This window comes from Salminus brasiliensis, chromosome 18 (genome assembly GCF_030463535.1).
Source record: "Salminus brasiliensis chromosome 18, fSalBra1.hap2, whole genome shotgun sequence".
Lineage (NCBI taxonomy): Eukaryota > Metazoa > Chordata > Actinopteri > Characiformes > Bryconidae > Salminus > Salminus brasiliensis.
Window position 1 is genome coordinate 13330978 of NC_132895.1, and position 18704 is coordinate 13349681.

Genomic DNA, 18704 nt, shown 5'->3' on the forward strand with positions numbered 1-18704 from the left:
TCAGGCCTCCCCTCTTGCCTCTTGACACCTATTTAAGGGGACAAGTTGGCCTCAGACAGTGCAGAGACAGGCTGTGTGGCCTGTGTCAATAGTTTTTCATGTGTGTTTTCTTAGCGGATTATGATGGTTTTCCAGACTGAGAGGCAAGCCCTGCATGCCGAAGCTAAAGTCTCTATCCCTCTGGACAACTTTGCAATGGCATCTGCTAGAAACACACAGACTCATTGTGGGTTCTTTGGAAAAGCATTCCTTTTAATATCCCTCTGAAGCTGGTTGTGGTTGTAATTTCTTTGTTCTTTGTGTAAGATGCTTGTCACCCACATGCTATTTGATATGAAACTCTGTGTGCTGTCATGCCATTGGCACGTCTTTAAGAAAAACAGGCATTACCTGAATTGGAATTAAGGTTAATGGCAGGCATACTTTTTTATGATGCTTCCTCACCCCAGCAAGCGACCTGCCTATAAAATTCTTGTCACGTTACTTAGTGTGGGTATTGTCTTCACTCTGTCATTTAGTCATTGATCCCTGTTGGCTATGGGGAAAGGTGTGGCTTGAGCTGACTGGAAGGCAGGGTTACAGCAGCATCACTGAAGGGTTCGGCTAGCGTTTGGGCAACTGTTGGGCCAGCTGGCCTTCCTGTGCCCTTGTCAGTGGAGAAAGACAGAGCTTGAGGTGGTGGGCGGGAGCAGGGCTGCTCAATATGTTGGCGGTTAATCTGGCCTTTGTAATACTGATTACTTAATCCCTTAATATACAAATAAGCCCTCCCCAGTGTGAAGAAATTTCCAAGAAACTTTTCATAAGCGAATCACAATTTGCTGTGGAATGCATTAAAAACACACTGGGAAACATACTGTGATCTCACTACGAAGCAAGTATTCTGTCCATATTGTGCATAAGTCCATATTGTGCTGCCCAAGTGGGGGTTCAGAGGTGTAGAGAGACGAGGCTTCAAGCCTGATTCCTAATCAGGGCTTACCACAGCGCCCTGGCATTCCCCACCAGCCCAAGGTGTCTGTCTGAAGAGACGAACTGTCAACGCGGAGGGTCTTCTCCCAGGCTTGGAGTGTTCCGCAGATTAGATTCCCACATTCCAAAGATAGAGCTGGAGACTCTCCTTCTCAGTAGAGCTAACTGGAAGAGTCAATGCTGGAGAGCCTGCTTTAGACTCCCTGAGACCCAGCAGAGCACAGATAAGGGTATCTCCCTCTTATGTGCCGCAGACAGTATCCATTCATGTACCATCTGAGGTTAGGGTCTGAGTTTGATGGTGTCTCCAAGAGGAGACTAAAGTAGGTGTCTGGTTCCAACACTGAGGAGTAGAGAAGAGTGCGGCCTTGCTGGCTTCTGAGAGTGAAGAAGGTGTCACAGCGAAACTGCCTATGTGTGATTCATGCCGAGAGAGAATACCTTTCTGTTTGTTCACTCTTGACAGTGCCAGCATACACAATGCTAGCTTCTATACTGACCTGCTGTTAACATGCTCGATTATGGGGAATTCCTAGCTGGCATTTCAAATGTGTATCCTAAACCATCACCCAGGATCAGATTCTAAACTTTCAGCATCAGCCTCTCACCACACAACCTTCTCGCTGTGTTATTTGGCCTGCAGCGACACATGCTAAGGCCAGAGCAAGTTTCAAAAATATTCACACCTGGATCAGTTACATTGTGGCATTGTTCAGCCATCTTGACAAAACAGAAGTTTCCTCTTCTCTCGTTTTTTTTTTTTTCTTGTCCCATGAGAGGCAGCAGCCAAGACCACTGATGAAACAACATGCATGGTGTCTTTCCTGTTAACTATTTCCATATCCTGTCAGCGATCAGCTCATCCCTCAGGGCTGCTTTAGCGGTTTGAGCGTGAGCTTCCTGCTAAGCCAGGTTTAGGCCCACGGATGGCAACGCCGGAGAGTTTCCTCGTTTGGTTGTGTGTTGAAGGGTGAGCTTAAGTCTCATTAGATTTGAATGGAGTCTGGGCAAGAGAATGTGTTTGTGTTTGGAAGCCTGCCTGACACTCACTCATGAGTCAGAGAGAAAAAGCTCCAAGCCCAGTGCTGCAGCTCACATTTGAAATCCTCTTAGATGAAGAAAATGATAATGCTGTGAAATGGAGATGATCATGTTTGCTCTAAACAACGGCACACAACGGCCTCATGTGGTAAGGAACTCCTTTGATAAAGAGGAATAGATGTGAGGGGATGATGAAAGCCGAAATTGCTTTAGGCTTGATGCTACATTGGTTATACTACCACCCATTCCCAGAACATTTCCAGACGAAATGTAGAACAAGGTGTCTTGTAAGATATCTGTCCTGCTTTTTGAGTGATGGCAAAAGGCCTTAACTCTACCCACTGGGTTGGCGATGTAGTCCAAGTAAGCAGGAATGACGGGTCCTAAATTTTTATGGGAGGGGAAAATAAAAACGCTTAGTCGTTGGTGCTGTCATCCTCCTCCCATTCTTCAGTAAATACATGCAGCTGGTTTCAGCTCCATCAGAAGGGATTCGACGCTCCTGGAATCTGCTTAGCCCATCTCCCTCCCTGGTCTATTTGCCCTTGGATTTGTAGGGAAAATAACCAAATCTTCGGAGTGCTTTGTGTTCAGTGTGGCGCATCTGTCTCCCAGCTGAAGAGCTCTGTCTGAACTGTGTTAAATACCTCAGCATGAGCTGCTGACAGAATAAAGACCTGGCAGCCCTCGCAGCTTCCACTACGGCAGTGTGAAAGACCTGGCAACCCTCGCTGCTAACACCACAGCACTATGAATGGCTCATTAGGGACTACTGTTCGCCTCCACTGAGACAGCACCTCTTCCGGGAGCGAGATACAAAGAAACAGAATGAGAGATTGAAGATGGCAGAACGTCCGCCCAATAGCAATGCTGACGTCGTAATGAAATGTAGACACGCAAGTTGCAGCCACTGGTGTATGTATCAGATCGTTGGAAGGGAATTTACTGTACCATGGAAAAAAATAACCCTTCTTTGTGGGTCCCTTAATAGAAACCTGCCGCACATCTGTTCTGTGTTTTAAAGGCACTATTATTCTTCCATTACTACGCCTCGAAAACAAAATAAAACTTCCACGTTTTACAGCATGCACACGCCTCCTTCATTTTGTCTCTCTCCATTTTAAAGCGAGGGACTGGCGGTCCCCCGGTCTTTAGCAGGAAGTCTTAAATAAAGAGAAGCAGAAGGAGGCTGGAAGCTCACAGCCCAGATGGTGCTAAATACTGATTAAACCTTGGATCTTTGAACCCCATAGATCTCTCCAATTAGCCATTGTGTGGACAACAGGCTGAAGTGGTGGGGGATTGGGAGGCCCCCCAGCGAGGCTTCGGGCCCGGCTTTGTCACCTGACACTTCCCCCATGCTAACAGGCCCGTAAGAGTCTCTTCAGATGACTCGAAAACATTTGAGTGGCTGAATTTCAGTGTGACAAGTGTGAAGGGACAAGAGCCAGCAGGCACACAGGAATGTCATGCATGGGGGGCACACCGAATGTGGGCCCAGCTTTTTCGAAGCATGTGTGTAATGTTGTCTGCTGTGTTTGTCTGCTTTTGTGTGAAACAGATACGGAGCGATTCTTCAGATCTCTGAACTCCAGCTAGCCGATAGCTTCCAAACTTGTTCCCAGAGTACTCCCTGACCCCCACTCGCCTATAAACAAATCCAAAAACATTAAGACTTTACCCTTTTGCCTGAGGTGTGTATGTGTGTGGGTTTGTGTGTGAGTGTGTGTGTGTGTGAGAGAGAGAGCTCTCTCAGCTGTGTTACTGCTCACCTGCTTTTCATTAGTAGCAAAAGAGGATTAGCGCTAGTGTGGCTGTGCCTGCCGTGAGAAAGAGCAACATCATCAGTCTGCCTCTGACAGCATTGCTAAGTCCGTCAGCAGCTCGCGAGGCGGCGCGCCTCAACCTGTTCCTCAAATAAGCCCTCCTGCATACACCCCCCGCCCCCCACACCTACACGTCTCCGAATGCAACCCGAACCTGTCTTTAGCCTACTTCCTCCCCAACAAACAAGCCCAGCTCACAGGTAATCACCCAGGATCCCCTCTGTAAACTACCCCCTCCTTGCTGCAGGGCTGAATGATCACCTCTGTGGGCCTGAAAGCCTTTCTCCTTAGGGATGAATAAGCAGGGAGAGTCTTTGTGTTGTTAGCACAATTTTTTTTTTTTAGCTAGGCGTAGGCCGAGACTGCTGCAAGTGCATTCACTGCGGTTCTGTTGTCATGCTGAAAGCATGCTGTATGCATAGTTTCTCTCTTTTTTTCAAAAGAAAGTATTCGATTATTTGTTTATATGTTCTCTGTTTAAGTCAGGTTATAAGAGCTGTTGAAGTGAGAGATCAGTAAAATACAGACAGAGATACTTCTTTTCTAAAACCCCTTTGGGACAAGCAGGTGTAAAAGGCTCAGGTCTAAACTCAAAATCAAGGTCACGTAAAGCAGGTCATGAAGGTTGAGGATTCAAGAAGTGCTTTGTTGATCTAAGCTGAGGATCACGGTGTGTTGAGTATCAGTGCGGTGTTGACTACTATGTGTAGTGTGTTTTTGTGCTGTGAGTTTGTGTTTTTTCTGTGAGATTCAATGGAGTCCAGGGCCTGAAATGCCCTGTTATCACCAAGGCCTCATACATGTTGGATTGGCACAACCCTAGACTAAGCAAACAAGCAAACAAACATGAATGAACAGGTGTCAATCTCTGAACACTAATAAATAGTAGTAGTGATGGTTTTATTTTGGTCCTTAGTAACAATTTCCCAAAATAAATGCACATATAAAATAAGTAACAACAAGTAATTAAATTAATAAGAAAGAAAAAAACAATTACATTGATAATGATTCTTCACCCCACCTTGATTGGATTCATTTTGGAGCTATTGCTATATATCGGTACTGGTATTGGAAATTTTCAGTATAAATTGCTGGATTGGATAAAAATAAATTTATCCATCCATCCATCCCTTGTTGACACTGTGTGAAGTAGTGGAGGGCAGTGTTAGTTAATAGTTTAGTAGCACCAATCTGGGTTTGTTTAGGGGAGAGGCTCATTATCGCTGGTTTGCTTTCATACAGAAGAATTCTATTTGAACCATGGATCGATTGTGCAATTCCGAACGTTACTTTTATGCACACATTTTTGCAAAATGGTAGCACCTGGATTCAACTGTTTAACACTTTTCATTCATTTTCTTGGTTACAAACACTTTAGCAGCAAAAATCTAAACATCTGCAAACAAGTAGCCATTCTCGCAGGAGAAGGTTTTTAGTCATGTGACAAAATGGACCAATCATGCAACCCCACACATGGCTTTCACACTTGACTAAACATATCAAGTCTCAGAGTAAGCGCTTTTGTGAATGCTAATGTGAAAACGCCCTAGATGTACACCTTAAAGCAGTATTATGTGGCAATTGTTTTGTTACTGGGCTCCCCCTAGAGGTGCAGAGTGTAATTTACTTTCATTCCACTGCCGTAAATACAAATTGCGCTGTGAGCAATATTGGTGAAATACTAGATTGGCTTTGGCCAATACACAAGATTTTAATATCAGTATCAGCAAGGGAGACGTGGTATCGTGCTGTCCATCATTTATGTTTTCCTCACAGTTGTGACTGGATACAATATTTACACAGCAGTGGAACACCAGCAACACAAGCAATATCCAATTTTGCATGTTTTAAAAGAGCCAGAGTTTATATTTATTCAATACTGAATGTTAGTATATTCAATTGAGCAATATTGATCTATTTATTGAACCTCTTAGACTGCATTTTATACCAGTAGATGTTTGATTTTTGGTCCAGGAATGTCTCTGTTTCTGACAACCTCTGGGTTTGACGGAAGACTTACAAACACACTGAACTGCTATATTAAGTAAAGAAGAGGGATGACAGTTAGAGCATGTAACACAACTGTCATCTCCCCATTTCTTGCTCTCTGTGGGCTAGATGAGGCGCGGGAATGCCTGTCATTCGGATGGCTTGTGTATTAATACACAGCATCGTATGTGTGTGTGTGCGCATGTCAGACTTACCCACAGCATCATTCTGCTCTGTCAGTGTTCCCCCACTGCTGCCTCAGGGGCAAGGCCACTCAATAAGTCTGTTAAGGTGGGAACAGCCGAGGCATTCGCAAGCTAACAATAGAGCGGTAAGTAACAGAAAGCAAAAACACTTCCATGAAGCAACAGGTTAAAACTGGTGGTGTGCGCTTCGCTTGGTTATGCTAATTACTTTGCACGTCCACTCTGCACACTAAATAAATAACCATGTCTATCTGATCGATTACAGCTCTATATTAATATGAGGTTTACCCTAAATAGAGTGGTAACTACCAGATAGCAATAACACTTTAATGAGGCAGCAGGTTAAATTAAGGTTTATGCTAATCACTTTGCCTGTCCAGTCGGCATGCTAAACAAATAACAGCTCTATATTTATATGTGGCTGACCTCAAATAGAGCTGTAACTTCCAAATAGCAAAAACACTTTCATGAGACAACAGGTTAAATGCGGTTCTGTGCTTTGCTAGGTTTTTCTATTCACTTAGCATGTCCTGTCTGCCCAATAAACCATGTATATCTGATTGATTACAGCTCTATATTAACATGCAGTTGACCTAAAATAGAGCAGTAACTGCCAGATACAAATAGCACTGAAATGAGGCAACAGGTTAAATCTGGTGGTGCGCACATTGTTAGGTTATGCTAATTACTTTGCACATCCACGTTGCACACTAAATTCATAACCGTGTATATCTGATTCATTACAGCTCTCTATTAACATGCAGTTGACCTAAAATAGAGTCTGGCAGAGAGCAAAAAAAACAAAAAACACTATATGGTCAAAAGTATTGGGAGACCTGTTTAACCATTGGTTCTTCAGAAATGAAGGACATTAAACAAGAGTTTATGCTGATTTTGTTGGATTAACTGTCTCTACTGTCTACTAAACTAAAAGAGAGTCTTCTATTGGCAGTACTTCTCTTCACAGACTAGACAAGCTGTATGTGCATTTGAACATCTGTGTCAGCAAAGTAGCTGAATGCATGAATTAGAGTGTCCACAAACATATGAACATACAGTGTATATATGATCGATTACAGCTTTATAGTAACATGTGGTTGACCTGAAATTGATATCTAGCAGGCCAATCAGACTTGCTAGATAAACACTGTAGTGATAAATACAGCAAGGATAATAATGCACTTTCCAAATGCCACTGGCCCTCATGGAACAAAAATATTCCAAACATAGATTCATTACGTTTGTGTTGCAAACTGTAATTCATAACTTCAAAGAACACCACAGAAATTATAGTATATTATCTTATGATGTCAATCATGCAACCACAACCCATAAGAAATATTTTCTCAGAAGAGAAAATGTTGAACTTGGAGTCCTCAGTTCAGGATATAGATATGAAAAGAAGGTTTGTGGGATCATGGGAGGAACGCTCTCCTCCCATAGAGAAAAACACTGTGCATCCGGACGTGGAATGCCCTGACACGCACACGCACACACATGCATTCCTCATGTCCACCTTCCTGTCAGATCAGTGGGAGATAAAAAACATCTGTCCCCTACTCTCCTTTTCTCAGGCATCTTCATCCATTAGGTGACGCACTGTTTGGTTTGAGCTGTAATAAGGATGTGGGACAGAGGCAGGGTGGAGCTGATTTATGGAAAGGTGCTTTTTCCTGCTTTATCACCTATCATCAGATGAAGATGGTAAATCCTGGTGTTTATGAGAGGACTGCCATGGCCCCTGGCCGGGCTGGGGGAGGAGGGGGAGTGGACTTGGCTCTGGTCTGGAGAGCTGGCTCTCGCTCAGACTGCAATTTGGCCTCGGCCATCCATCCAGCACAATATGTGCCGCATCACTGAGCTGATCCCTCGAAGCCGACGATGGGGGAAATTCAAATGAGGCCTGCAGGTGTTGCTTCTCAAGAAATTGTGAGACTTGTAGACCTCAGGCAATGTCTGGCCAAATTTACATGTTACTCTAGGCGCTGGAATGTTTGCAAATGCAGAAATTCAGAAAAAGCTCCAGCTATAATGTATGTAAAGGGTGTATTTCTAAGAGAAGGTGCTTGGAGGATGTGTACCTTGCCACAGTAGCCACTGGACTGTTTTGTAAGGTTTGCCCATAATATCATTAGACATAATTGTGTATTTGTTTCTGAATAATGATTGTATGTTTTTGTGACTAGTGTCATGTGAGGGTACATCACACCAAATCTTGATTTTCAGAAATGGTAACTTTACTGGAGAAGACAAATTGAAAACGTAATTTTCATTTTTGTTGATTTCTCTATTCATGGAGGGTTCACACATCTGAAGATAATTGTGTGATAAACCGCTTACCGCTTAGTGTGTTATAAAAGTAGTTAAAAAATAGTGGCCAAAAAATATGAAATGAAAATGGGCCTCATTTATTGGCCATTCTTAAGAAGAAATTGCTTCTTAAAATCCCACTTTTTATGGAAGATTCACCAGTGTTTTCTTGCTTGGAATTTGTTACATTTATGAGGACAATGGGATCCATCATTATGAGAGTAGAGGTGCGAACAAGTCCGCATTTTAAAAAAACACATTACGAATCTGACAGATTTTTTTGTTAGAACTTTTCTCAGGAACCAATTTAAGAAAATTCTAAGAACAATTTTGGTGAATGAGGCAGTTTGATTAAAAGTAAGGAAAACAAGTCAGGAACCACCAGCAGTTCTGTGGAGAAAATAAGACTTATTTGAATATAAAGTAAACCTGTGAGGTAAACTGGTGATACATTCAACTGAAATCTGAAGATACATGATTATGAAGCTTTAAGATTGTTCCATCACAGCTCCTTGAGCAGTGTGTGAATGTGTGTGTGTGTGGGTGTGTGTGTGTGTGTGTATTTGTATATATGACTGTACGTGTGTGTTCTGGCGGTGGGCCCTGCGGGCCGGCTGGCTGATGGAGGAGGCTCTGACAGGCTCTGAGGGAGCAAGGCTGGTCAGGCAGGGAGAGATTGAGGGCACCAGGTGTTTGAGGCCTGAGCATGCTCGGCACTCTGAGGGCACTCTATGTTTAGATGTTACATGACGTTACATGTGCTGTTTTTTCTGTAGCTGCTGCGTTTGTTGAAGATAAAAACAGTCAGCCTGCCAGAGCATGGACCACCCTCTCGCTCTGACCCTGTGCTCGCTTCAGACGGCAACCTTATCGCTCTTCCACCTCCGCCCTCTCTCTGCTAATCGATCCAGTCTTAGCTTTCTAAAAGAACGCCCCACACATCGGTTTCAGTGCGCGCTGAACTGCCGACTGTATTTCAGATCGCTCGTAAATGGGTGGGTGAACACGGTGGGCAGTTAGCGCGGCTTGTCGATTTGCAGCCATGATTTGTGCTTTGTTAACTGCTTGCAATATTTTAATTGATTCAGCATTGACTTGATTGGGTGCGGAGGAGCCTTGCCTGAGGCCCAGGAGAGTCATCTGGTGTGGGCTACAGGCTAGTTCCTGTGGGAGACTGCGAGGCAGGTCTTTGTTTGCTTAGACCAATGGACTGCAAGTCGGTGCACAGGGGCATTTCTGTGCAAAATCTGTTTAAAAGAATGGAATATCCATTTTTATTACATTTGTAAATTAAGTGAACCAATATATAGTTTATTATTTAAATTAAAGCAAATTATGGAACCCCAAAACATACTTTAGCAAAGCAATATGTCCATACTCTCATGCCCTTGAGAGTGGCTAAGTAAGCCTAGTTCGTTATAGTAGTTTTCATTGAAATGGCTCTAATGCTAACTACAACAACATACTGTTGGGCCAGCCACGGTAAAGGAGTCTTCTTTTGGACTATAGCTGTTTTCTTTGAGCGATGCCATAGAAGAACAACTTTTTAATGAAGAACTGTGTTTACAATAGATTGTTACAATGGTTGCAATAGTAAGTGCAAAGAACCTGTAAACATCAAGTGAACATCAAGGTTCTTTACACTCACACATCTCTACTATATGGTTCTTTATTGAACTAAAAGTGATGCTTCTATGGCATTGTTTAAAGAACCATATGAAGAACCTTTGTTTTGTGTGTAGGCTCATAAAGAAATGATTTTTCAACGTTCATGTCAGAAATAACCTGAAAATACTTGTAATTGACCAATTTCTAGATGCTGGACTCGTGGATTATAGACCATTAAAGGCTGCGCCTATGGTCAAAACATCATGCTTAGATGTTCCTCTGACTTGAACTCCTACTCTGCTCCTGTCACTGGTGGTGTGAAGCAGCTAGCTTGTTTGTTTTGCTGAAAAGGTAATTTGTTCTTGTTTGCCAGGCCAGGAGATTTTAGCTATTCACCATGTTTAAGCACACTTCCCACTCTTTTGCCGACACCCCCCCACTCCACCCCCCCCAAGATGAATGACCCAGAGGTCAGCCCTGTCGCCCTTTTCGGCCTTTCCTGAATAATGGGGCCTTCATTAATAATAAGCAAGCCATGGCCTCCGACCCCAAGTTCTGACCTCACAGTGGGCTCAATGCGACAGGCACTCGTTCTCATCAGTTTAGTTATGGGACGTCCATGCAGGACCTCGCCCAAAGTGGTCCACTCTAGATGATGAGGCTTTTTTATGTTAGAGCAGTGCATTAGTTTAACAGGGCACAGGCCCACGCAAAGCTGATGGTATGTGGACTGTGAAAGCACTTTTCATGTTCGTTAAAGGAACGCAAGCGCAGCGTTACGAGACAGCTCCATGGAAACATGCGTGAAGGTCAGCTGTCAGAAGATATTGTGTGTACGTGTTATTGGTTGAAAGTCCCTAGGGTTAACCACAGTGGGAGTGCTGTAGCACTGTTGTGGGGTGGTGGGGGGGGTGATGAGTGACACACACCATGCTGCAGCACACACTCTTTGCTAATCACAGTGACATGAAACTGACCAGATTAACCTGCGCCACTGTGAATATCTTCCACATATTGTACATGTAAAAGCATGCACCAGTCTCACCCAGACTGAGACAGCTATTCTCACTCACTCACACTCGCGCTCTCTCTCTACTGTTCTCTCAGATACATCTGTCAGTCAGTCAGCCAGCCACTGATGTAGCTTTCATTTACAGTCCAATTAGGACTGCATGATTTGGACAAATTACCTTAATTGTTCAAATGTTTGTGGACACCCATTTTAATGCATGCATTTAGCTACACCCTTTGCTGAGACAGCTGCAATGCACACAGCACACACACAGCTTGTGTAGTCCTTGTAGAAAAGTATTGCGAATAAAATAGGACTATCTAGAGCAAATAAATATAAACCTATTGGCACTATACCTAATGCCAGGTGTGGGCTACAGAGCTATAAAGGTCCCAACATTGAGCTGTGGTGCAGTGGAACTGTGTTATCTGGAATGATGGTGCTTCATTCAATACTTTGGGTTAATTTGGGGATTTGGGATGAGGTGGGGTGATGATCATCCAACCTCCATCTGACCTCAATAACACTCTCGCTAAATGCAATGAAATCCTCACAGCAATGCTTACAGTAGAGACAGTAACTCCAACAAATGCAGGATAAACCTTTTTAATACCCTTGATCAATAGAGTGAATGAGCAGGTGTCCCCATATGTTTGTCCATAAAGCATTCCAAGCATTACATATCATTTTTTAAAACCAAAATTCCTATCTGAAATACATCCACATGTTCTATCTTGCAAATTAAGGTTCTCTGACTCTGACTATCATCCAGTGTTGCTGTCGCATCTCTCTGGAACTCTACCACCATCCTGCATGTGTCTTTCTACCTTTAACCCCTTTAAGTATGTAAACCCACACTTCTCATACTGTCATAATTAACATTGGCTTCTCAGGCCCTAAAATAGAACCTTGTGGGATTCCACATGATATGCTAAACCAGATTCTTACCATATAATTTACAATAGTTTCTGCATTAGGAATAATAACTAAATAATAAACATAGGGTTCAAGATGTTAAAGCCCAGCTTAAACCATTTTCTCAGAACTCCCTAACCACTATTCTGGGGTAGAGTTAATACATTTATTTTTTCAATTGTAAAGTTATCTTGGGTATGTGAAAGGTTCTGTGTAAAATGCATTATAATTATTATTGTTATTACTTGTGAAACCTGCATTTTTAGGTGATTATGGGCTGTTATGGTGAAATATCTGCCCTTTCCATTCCTCATGTTATCAATGTTTATTTATCCTATTATCAGATTGTAATATCTCCTAATATTATAAAGATCCTAATATTGAGAACACTTATCACATTCCTAATCTATTTACAGGGAAGTCTCCTGCTATCAGGGTCATGCATGCAAACAGCCGTATGTCCTTTCTCCATGCATAGAGTTCCTAGAATGTGTCCTAGAACAAGCATCCGCTCCATGGGAAATGCACGGAACATAGAGAGCTGCTTCTCATTTATGCATTTTTTCCTACCTTCATCTGTCTTTTCAGGCTTTTGCCAAACCAGCTCAGCTTGGAGTCCTGGCAGTCTATTGTGAGTGTGTGTGTGTGTGTGTGGAACGTTAATGCTTCTGGACAGACATTTGTTTGGAAGGAGAGAATGAATGATATGCGAAGCGCTAGAAGATGTGCGACTGCCTCCACTGAGTGAATGATGGGCCAACTGTGTGTGAGTGCTCCAGCAGCTCTCAGCAAGCTGTAATACGAGGAGGAGGCTGTCCATCTGTGGCTCTGAAAGGGCCACAGGGCCACAGGCTTAGCTGACCTGTGCCCGAGGGAGCCTTGGCAGTAATTATCTAAAGAGCTCCCTCTAGAGGCCTGGGAGATTAAGCACTGGTTGAGTGAAGACAGGTGGGCTGAAGGCCTTGACCGTGTGCCTCAGTGCAGCTGTAGCTGAGCAGCCGAGTGATGATTGGCTACTCTTTTCTGCCAGCCAGTCTGTTGCCTTATTATATTACCTGGCCACTAATTGACCTGTTTCATTGAACGTCTGGAATTATTTAGCCCTATATGAGGGTTCACACTTAAGTTTAGTGTCACAATCAGCCACGATCAACTTACACCAGCATGGCCAACCACACACTTACACCTTAACCCAGAGCAGTATGCTTACGGTCATGTGTCACACTTCTAACTTAACCCAAACCACACTCTTAAAAAAATTAAGGTGCTACAAAGGTTTTTTTGGGTGTTGCTATAGAAGAACACATAAAGAACTCTTTTTGTGTCCATAAAGAAAAACGTTGGTAAGTGAGATTTGTCAGTTTGAAGGTTCTTTCCCAATTTAAAGGGTACTCTTTAAGCAATGTGATTCTTCTATGGCATCGTTCAAAGAACCCTTTGTAGCACCTTTCCTTTTAAGAGTGCAGGCACCATTGTACGTCCTATCTTCTCCTATCTCCAGCTTCCTGTCTTCCAGCTCTAGTCTATATATATAAAAAAATCTTCATATACTTTCCAAAATATCAAGGGAATATTAAATCACAAACTTACTATCATAAATCAAACTGAGTCATGGGCTGAGTGTTTCATTGCACACCTAGCAGTTACTGAATAATAGATCTCAAGATCATTAACTGAATATTAAGTCTTGGTTTCAAGGGGCTCTTTAGTTTGCTTTCATGTAGATATACATGACAACATGGTCATGTTGGCGTTTGATGTAGCCCTCTAAAACATTCCTGAGTCAGGCACCTCCTTCATTTTTCAGTCTTTTGTTGAAAGCTCAGGAGTCCAACCTTGTTTTGACCCAGTTTCAATCACGGTAATCTAGGAAACACCAGGAGAGCTTTCACACCCAGTTTTCGACCTTTTCTGAGACAGTAGCCTGCCCCGGTCATCACCTATACAACCCTGTGAGAGCCAGGTCAGAGAGAGAGTGAGAGACAGAGAGAGAGAGAAAGGACAGAGAGACTTGGTTGTATGAATAGACAGATTATCGTTAACATGAATGTGATGCTTTGTTGCAGACCTTTCTATGGGGTCAGCCATGCTCTCTGTGTTTGTGTAAGTAGCTGTACTAGATGCAGCTAATGAACTCCGTTTTTAATCTTAATGATAAATTGCGATTGTATTGTGTGGCTTATTGAGCAGCTGGGCCATTGCTCCTCACGGAGTGAATGAAGAAATGAATGACTGTCATGTTGATGAGTTGTTTGTTTTGTTCACGTAGTCTAACGGGGTCAACTCTCTTTATGAATCACTAGAGCAGAGCCTATGGTCTCCGAAAACACACGACTGAGGTGGCATTAGCTTCAGTACCATACAAGAAAAATGTTGGTACATGTTTTCGCTTCCTATTTACTGATTTTCCAAGATACACAATATGGACAAAAGTATTTGGACATCTACTCATTCATTGTTTTTACTGTCCGGAAAAGGATTTCTACTAGATGGAGCAATGCTGTGAGGGTTTGATTGAATTTAGTGACAAGAGCTTTATTGAGGTCAGGATGTTGGATGATTACCACCCCACCTCATCCCCAACTCTCCAGCTCATCCCAAAAATATTGGATAAAGAGGCATCATTCCAGAGTCCAATTCTATTGGCAGCATTATCACATCTGTGTCTGCAATGAGAGCAACATAAATTCTCTGAATGCATTCATTAGAAGGGGTGTCCACAAACATTTGGAAATGTACTGCATGTCAGAAAACAGACCAGTCTTGCTCTAGGCATTGTTGCTGTTTTCCAACATTTGACACAAATCCTTGCCTCAGTGACCCGAAAGACCTCCAGATGAGCCAGTCAATATCCCTCCAGCCAAAAACCTGTTGTTATTACCCTTGGCAAAGCGTGTGAATGTCTCAGGTAAGAGCTGATGGACAAGTGAATGGTGCTGCGCTTTGACTGGGATCTTTTGCAGCTAATTTGAGGGCCGGATTGGAGCACTGAAGGATGAATGTGGAGTTTCCCTGGGTGCTAATAGCTGTGTAGGCGTAACTTACACCAGTTCAGTCAGCAGAGCTGTCTCTGGGCTCGGAGACAGATGTTGACGTGAGTGAGACTCTTCAGCGGCCGCCTCAAGCAGAATCATCCTTTCTGAAATTACAGGAAATGTAATACGCTAATAACGCGGCTGAGGAAATAGCTGACGTTTCACTACTGATGACCTGTGACGGATGGAGCGATGCAGAAGGAACAAGGGTTTAAGCATACCTGCTGGAGAACTTCTAATATCGTGTTTAGATGTTTAGTAAAGCAGCTGTACCAGGCAGGAACGTGTAGAGAAAAATTCTAAGAAAAAGGCAGTGATTTCTTTTTGCTTGGCTTTTGTTTTCAATTAAGATAAAGTGGCTCCCTAGTGGAGCTCTAGCTCTTGAAAATAACTCCACAAGTTTTCTGCATAATGATTTTGAGCCACACATATTCACACACACAGACCAGTGCCGGGCTTCCAAACCAACAGGGACACGCTCAGTATTCCAGCGGTGCATTTGAAATCCACATAATGATAATCTGATAGCTCTTGAGCTCCATCTGTGCTCAATAGTCTTTTATTGTCCCTAATGAGTGGAAATCTTTGTGTCAGCGCATCCAGCTGTGCTGCTGTCCACAGCAGGATCTCAGAGCTAACCTCACATTAGCCTGGGAGCTCGTCTGGCTCCCTCCAGGGTGGCTGCTGAGTGTCCACTGACTTGGGCTTAGTGACTTCTGGGTTTAGTGAGTCACCCGACTCCCCGAAATCTCCCCCTCGAGCATGAAACATCATCACATCACCTCATCCACATGCATGCCCAGGCACTAGCTCACAACCCCAGAGTGTTTTCCATGAACCCATAGAAGTGTGGATAGTTATTGCATTTTCTTGCTTACTATTCTAATGTAAGGACATAATTACAGTCTGGATTTCTGACAGATTTGTGTTTGTACAGAACATTATATGCAGCACTATATAAATCAAAATGTACAACAAAATGTACAAACAAAAATCTTTAACTAAATTCAAATCATAATAAATATTAAATCATTCAATAACAGTGCACATATTGTACCAGACAACTCCTATTTAAATCACAATAAAATGTCTCATTTTCTATTTAAAGCAGCACTATGTAAGAATTGGCATTTCTTGCTCTACTGTCTTGGAATTCTTGCATTGAGCCACCACTAAAGGACACACTTTTTATATGCATTTTACAAACTGAGAGATACAGAACTGGTATCACAAGTGAAAAAAGCATGTGGACTGACGATTACAGGATTACAGGGTTTTACACAAATGTGACACAGCGTTGCACTGTTTTCATGAGCGTTTTCCTGTCTGCTTTGCCAAAGTTACATAGTGCAGTTTCTGGCGTACTGTGCCCGGAGTAACAATGATAGCGGTGCTATTTTCCATATTTCAAGTCAATGGAGCATCAACGTGCTTCATTTTGAAGCTGTTGTTTTAAGGTAGAAACTTTACATAATGCTGCTTTAAAAACACTGCAGACCTTTATTTTTAGGAGTGTATTAGTGAACAGTAATGCATCTCAACTTACACCATGCTTTTGCTCATCACCAGCGATAACTGTGACTTCTAAGGGTTAAAACAGAGCAGTGTGTAACCGAGCAGAACCTCTGAACACATCATCCACGAAGCTCCACTGCTAAGCCGACCCAGTTCATCTCCGCTAAAGCTGTGCAAATGCAGCCTTATATGGTGCCTTGGGGAGTATATGTTTTTCAATTGCTTCCTCGTTCAGGAACGAATACCTTGCATATCCCGCCGACACTCATGCTTGGTTAGATCCTCTCGAGGTCTCCTCATTTTACAATAAACAAGATGTAAATCTGAAATAGCAGGCTGCTCTGGCATCGGAGATGCACATTTTTCCCCTCTCTGAAATTCCTCCGAGTGCAATCACTCAAAATGTCATATTTCACCCATAAAAGCCTCATATTTTTAAGAGTATTTAAAGCTCTGATGTCAGAGATTGGATTATTAATTTCTCCACTGATCCTCAGCAGAGATAGGTGATTTACGTCGCTTCACATTTATGATAATTACCCTTAAATAAGAGCCTTCCTCTGGAAGCTGCCTTTTTTCGGAGCAGCCTACGAGCATGACTCGTAAAGAAAGGACTAAATGAGGACGAGTGCTGGAGGAATAGTGTTTATCTGCATCCTCTCACCTCTAGCAGAGATTTGTAAATGTCTGTCTCTCTTTTCCCCCTCACAGATTCTACAGAGGAGACTACCACATTGACGTGTGTATAAATGATTACCTGGATGTCTACTGTCCCCACTACATGGAATCTGTGCCGGAGGAGAGGACCGAGCGCTACATGCTCTACATGGTCAACTATGATGGCTACAGCTCCTGTGACCACACGGCCACGGGCTTCAAGCGCTGGGAGTGCAACCGGCCTCACTCTCCCAATGGACCTCTAAAGTTCTCAGAAAAGTTCCAGCTGTTCACGCCGTTCTCATTGGGCTTCGAATTCCGACCAGGCAGAGAATACTACTATATATGTGAGTATGGACTGTGTGAATAACATGAAATCAAATAAAGAGCTACACTGAAATTAAGAGCGAGCTTCAACACAGATCTGCCAAATCAAAATCATTTTTTAAACAAATTTGCCATTTGCTGATTGCTTGTTTGGTGCAAAAATTTCAATTTTGCAGTTTTAACTAGGCAAACTAGGCAATAAATATAAATATTTTACATTTGTTTAGTATGACAGTTATTTTAAGATGAACAAAATGAAAAATAATTGTCTTTATTTACAGTATTTATTGTGAACACATCATGTATTTTAAACTGTATTATGAATTTACTAAATATTTGCTTAATACCTACAGCTTTTTTAAAATCACACAGCTACATCTCTCACTAAATTATTTGACCTTTAAATTAAAAAATTTTTACATTTTGACCTGTGCAATAGCGCAGGATGAGCACATTACAATCATTTTATTCAAATACCCGCTACCACGTTGTTTTAATGGATTTAAAATACTGCAGTCGTGAATTGCCGTGTAGTTTTACAGTCATTACATTACAAAAGATATTGTTCTGATGGTGTACTGGTAGGATTGAAACATAAGTATTTGATTCCAAACTAGGAGGAGAAATGCCATTACCAAAGCCAAGTATGAGTTTGTCTTTTCTGGAGTTCTGGCAAAACAGACTAAAACAAAAACACGAACCTTCATGGAAAACCGTCCCAACTCTCGCGGTCTTCCTGTAAGGCGTCTTTGTTACAAACTCCCGGTCTCAGCTTTCGCTTGCTCGTGAGAGGGCTCTTTAAAACAAGCATCTAAACCAGTGTTTTTACAACTGGAGTCAGATCCCTGTAGAGCGGGAGCGGGAAGACAAAATAAGGCCCAGGAGTGGTCTGACTGCTCGGACAGCTCAGGCCTGAGGTAGCTTCGGGAGAGTCAGATTCAGAGGCATTTAACCAGATGAACTGACAGATCATACAGGAAGATCAAAACAATCTGCATGGAAGCGAGCGATAGAGGAGAAATGGAGCATGGAAGCATGTATAAGAGTGCAGAATGAGAGAGAGAGAGAGAGAGAGAGAGAGAGAGAGAGAGTGAGAGGAATGCACAGTAAACAATGATTAGAGGTAAGATCCTAGCAGACGATTAGAGGGCGTGTTTTTTTTTACACGGGTGTGTATAAAAGGCAAGGCTATGTTGTGAAACGAAGTTCATTTCCCTGGAGCTTTGAGTCAGGACAGTGGGATGTGAAACGTTTAAGATAAAATACTGGAGCTGTCAGGTAATCTGAAGGT

The 18704-nt window shown here is 42.7% G+C and overlaps 1 protein-coding gene across 1 annotated transcript in view; it reads left to right on the forward strand.

Annotated features, from left to right (window-relative positions):
• Nucleotides 1-18704, forward strand: part of efna5a (ephrin-A5a) — a 56471-nt gene that overhangs the window by 27093 nt on the left and 10674 nt on the right. Inside the window, exon 2 of the mRNA XM_072662375.1 lies at nucleotides 17141-17433. Coding sequence (XP_072518476.1) covers nucleotides 17141-17433 — 293 coding nt within the window. The remainder of the gene's footprint in view (nucleotides 1-17140; nucleotides 17434-18704) is intronic.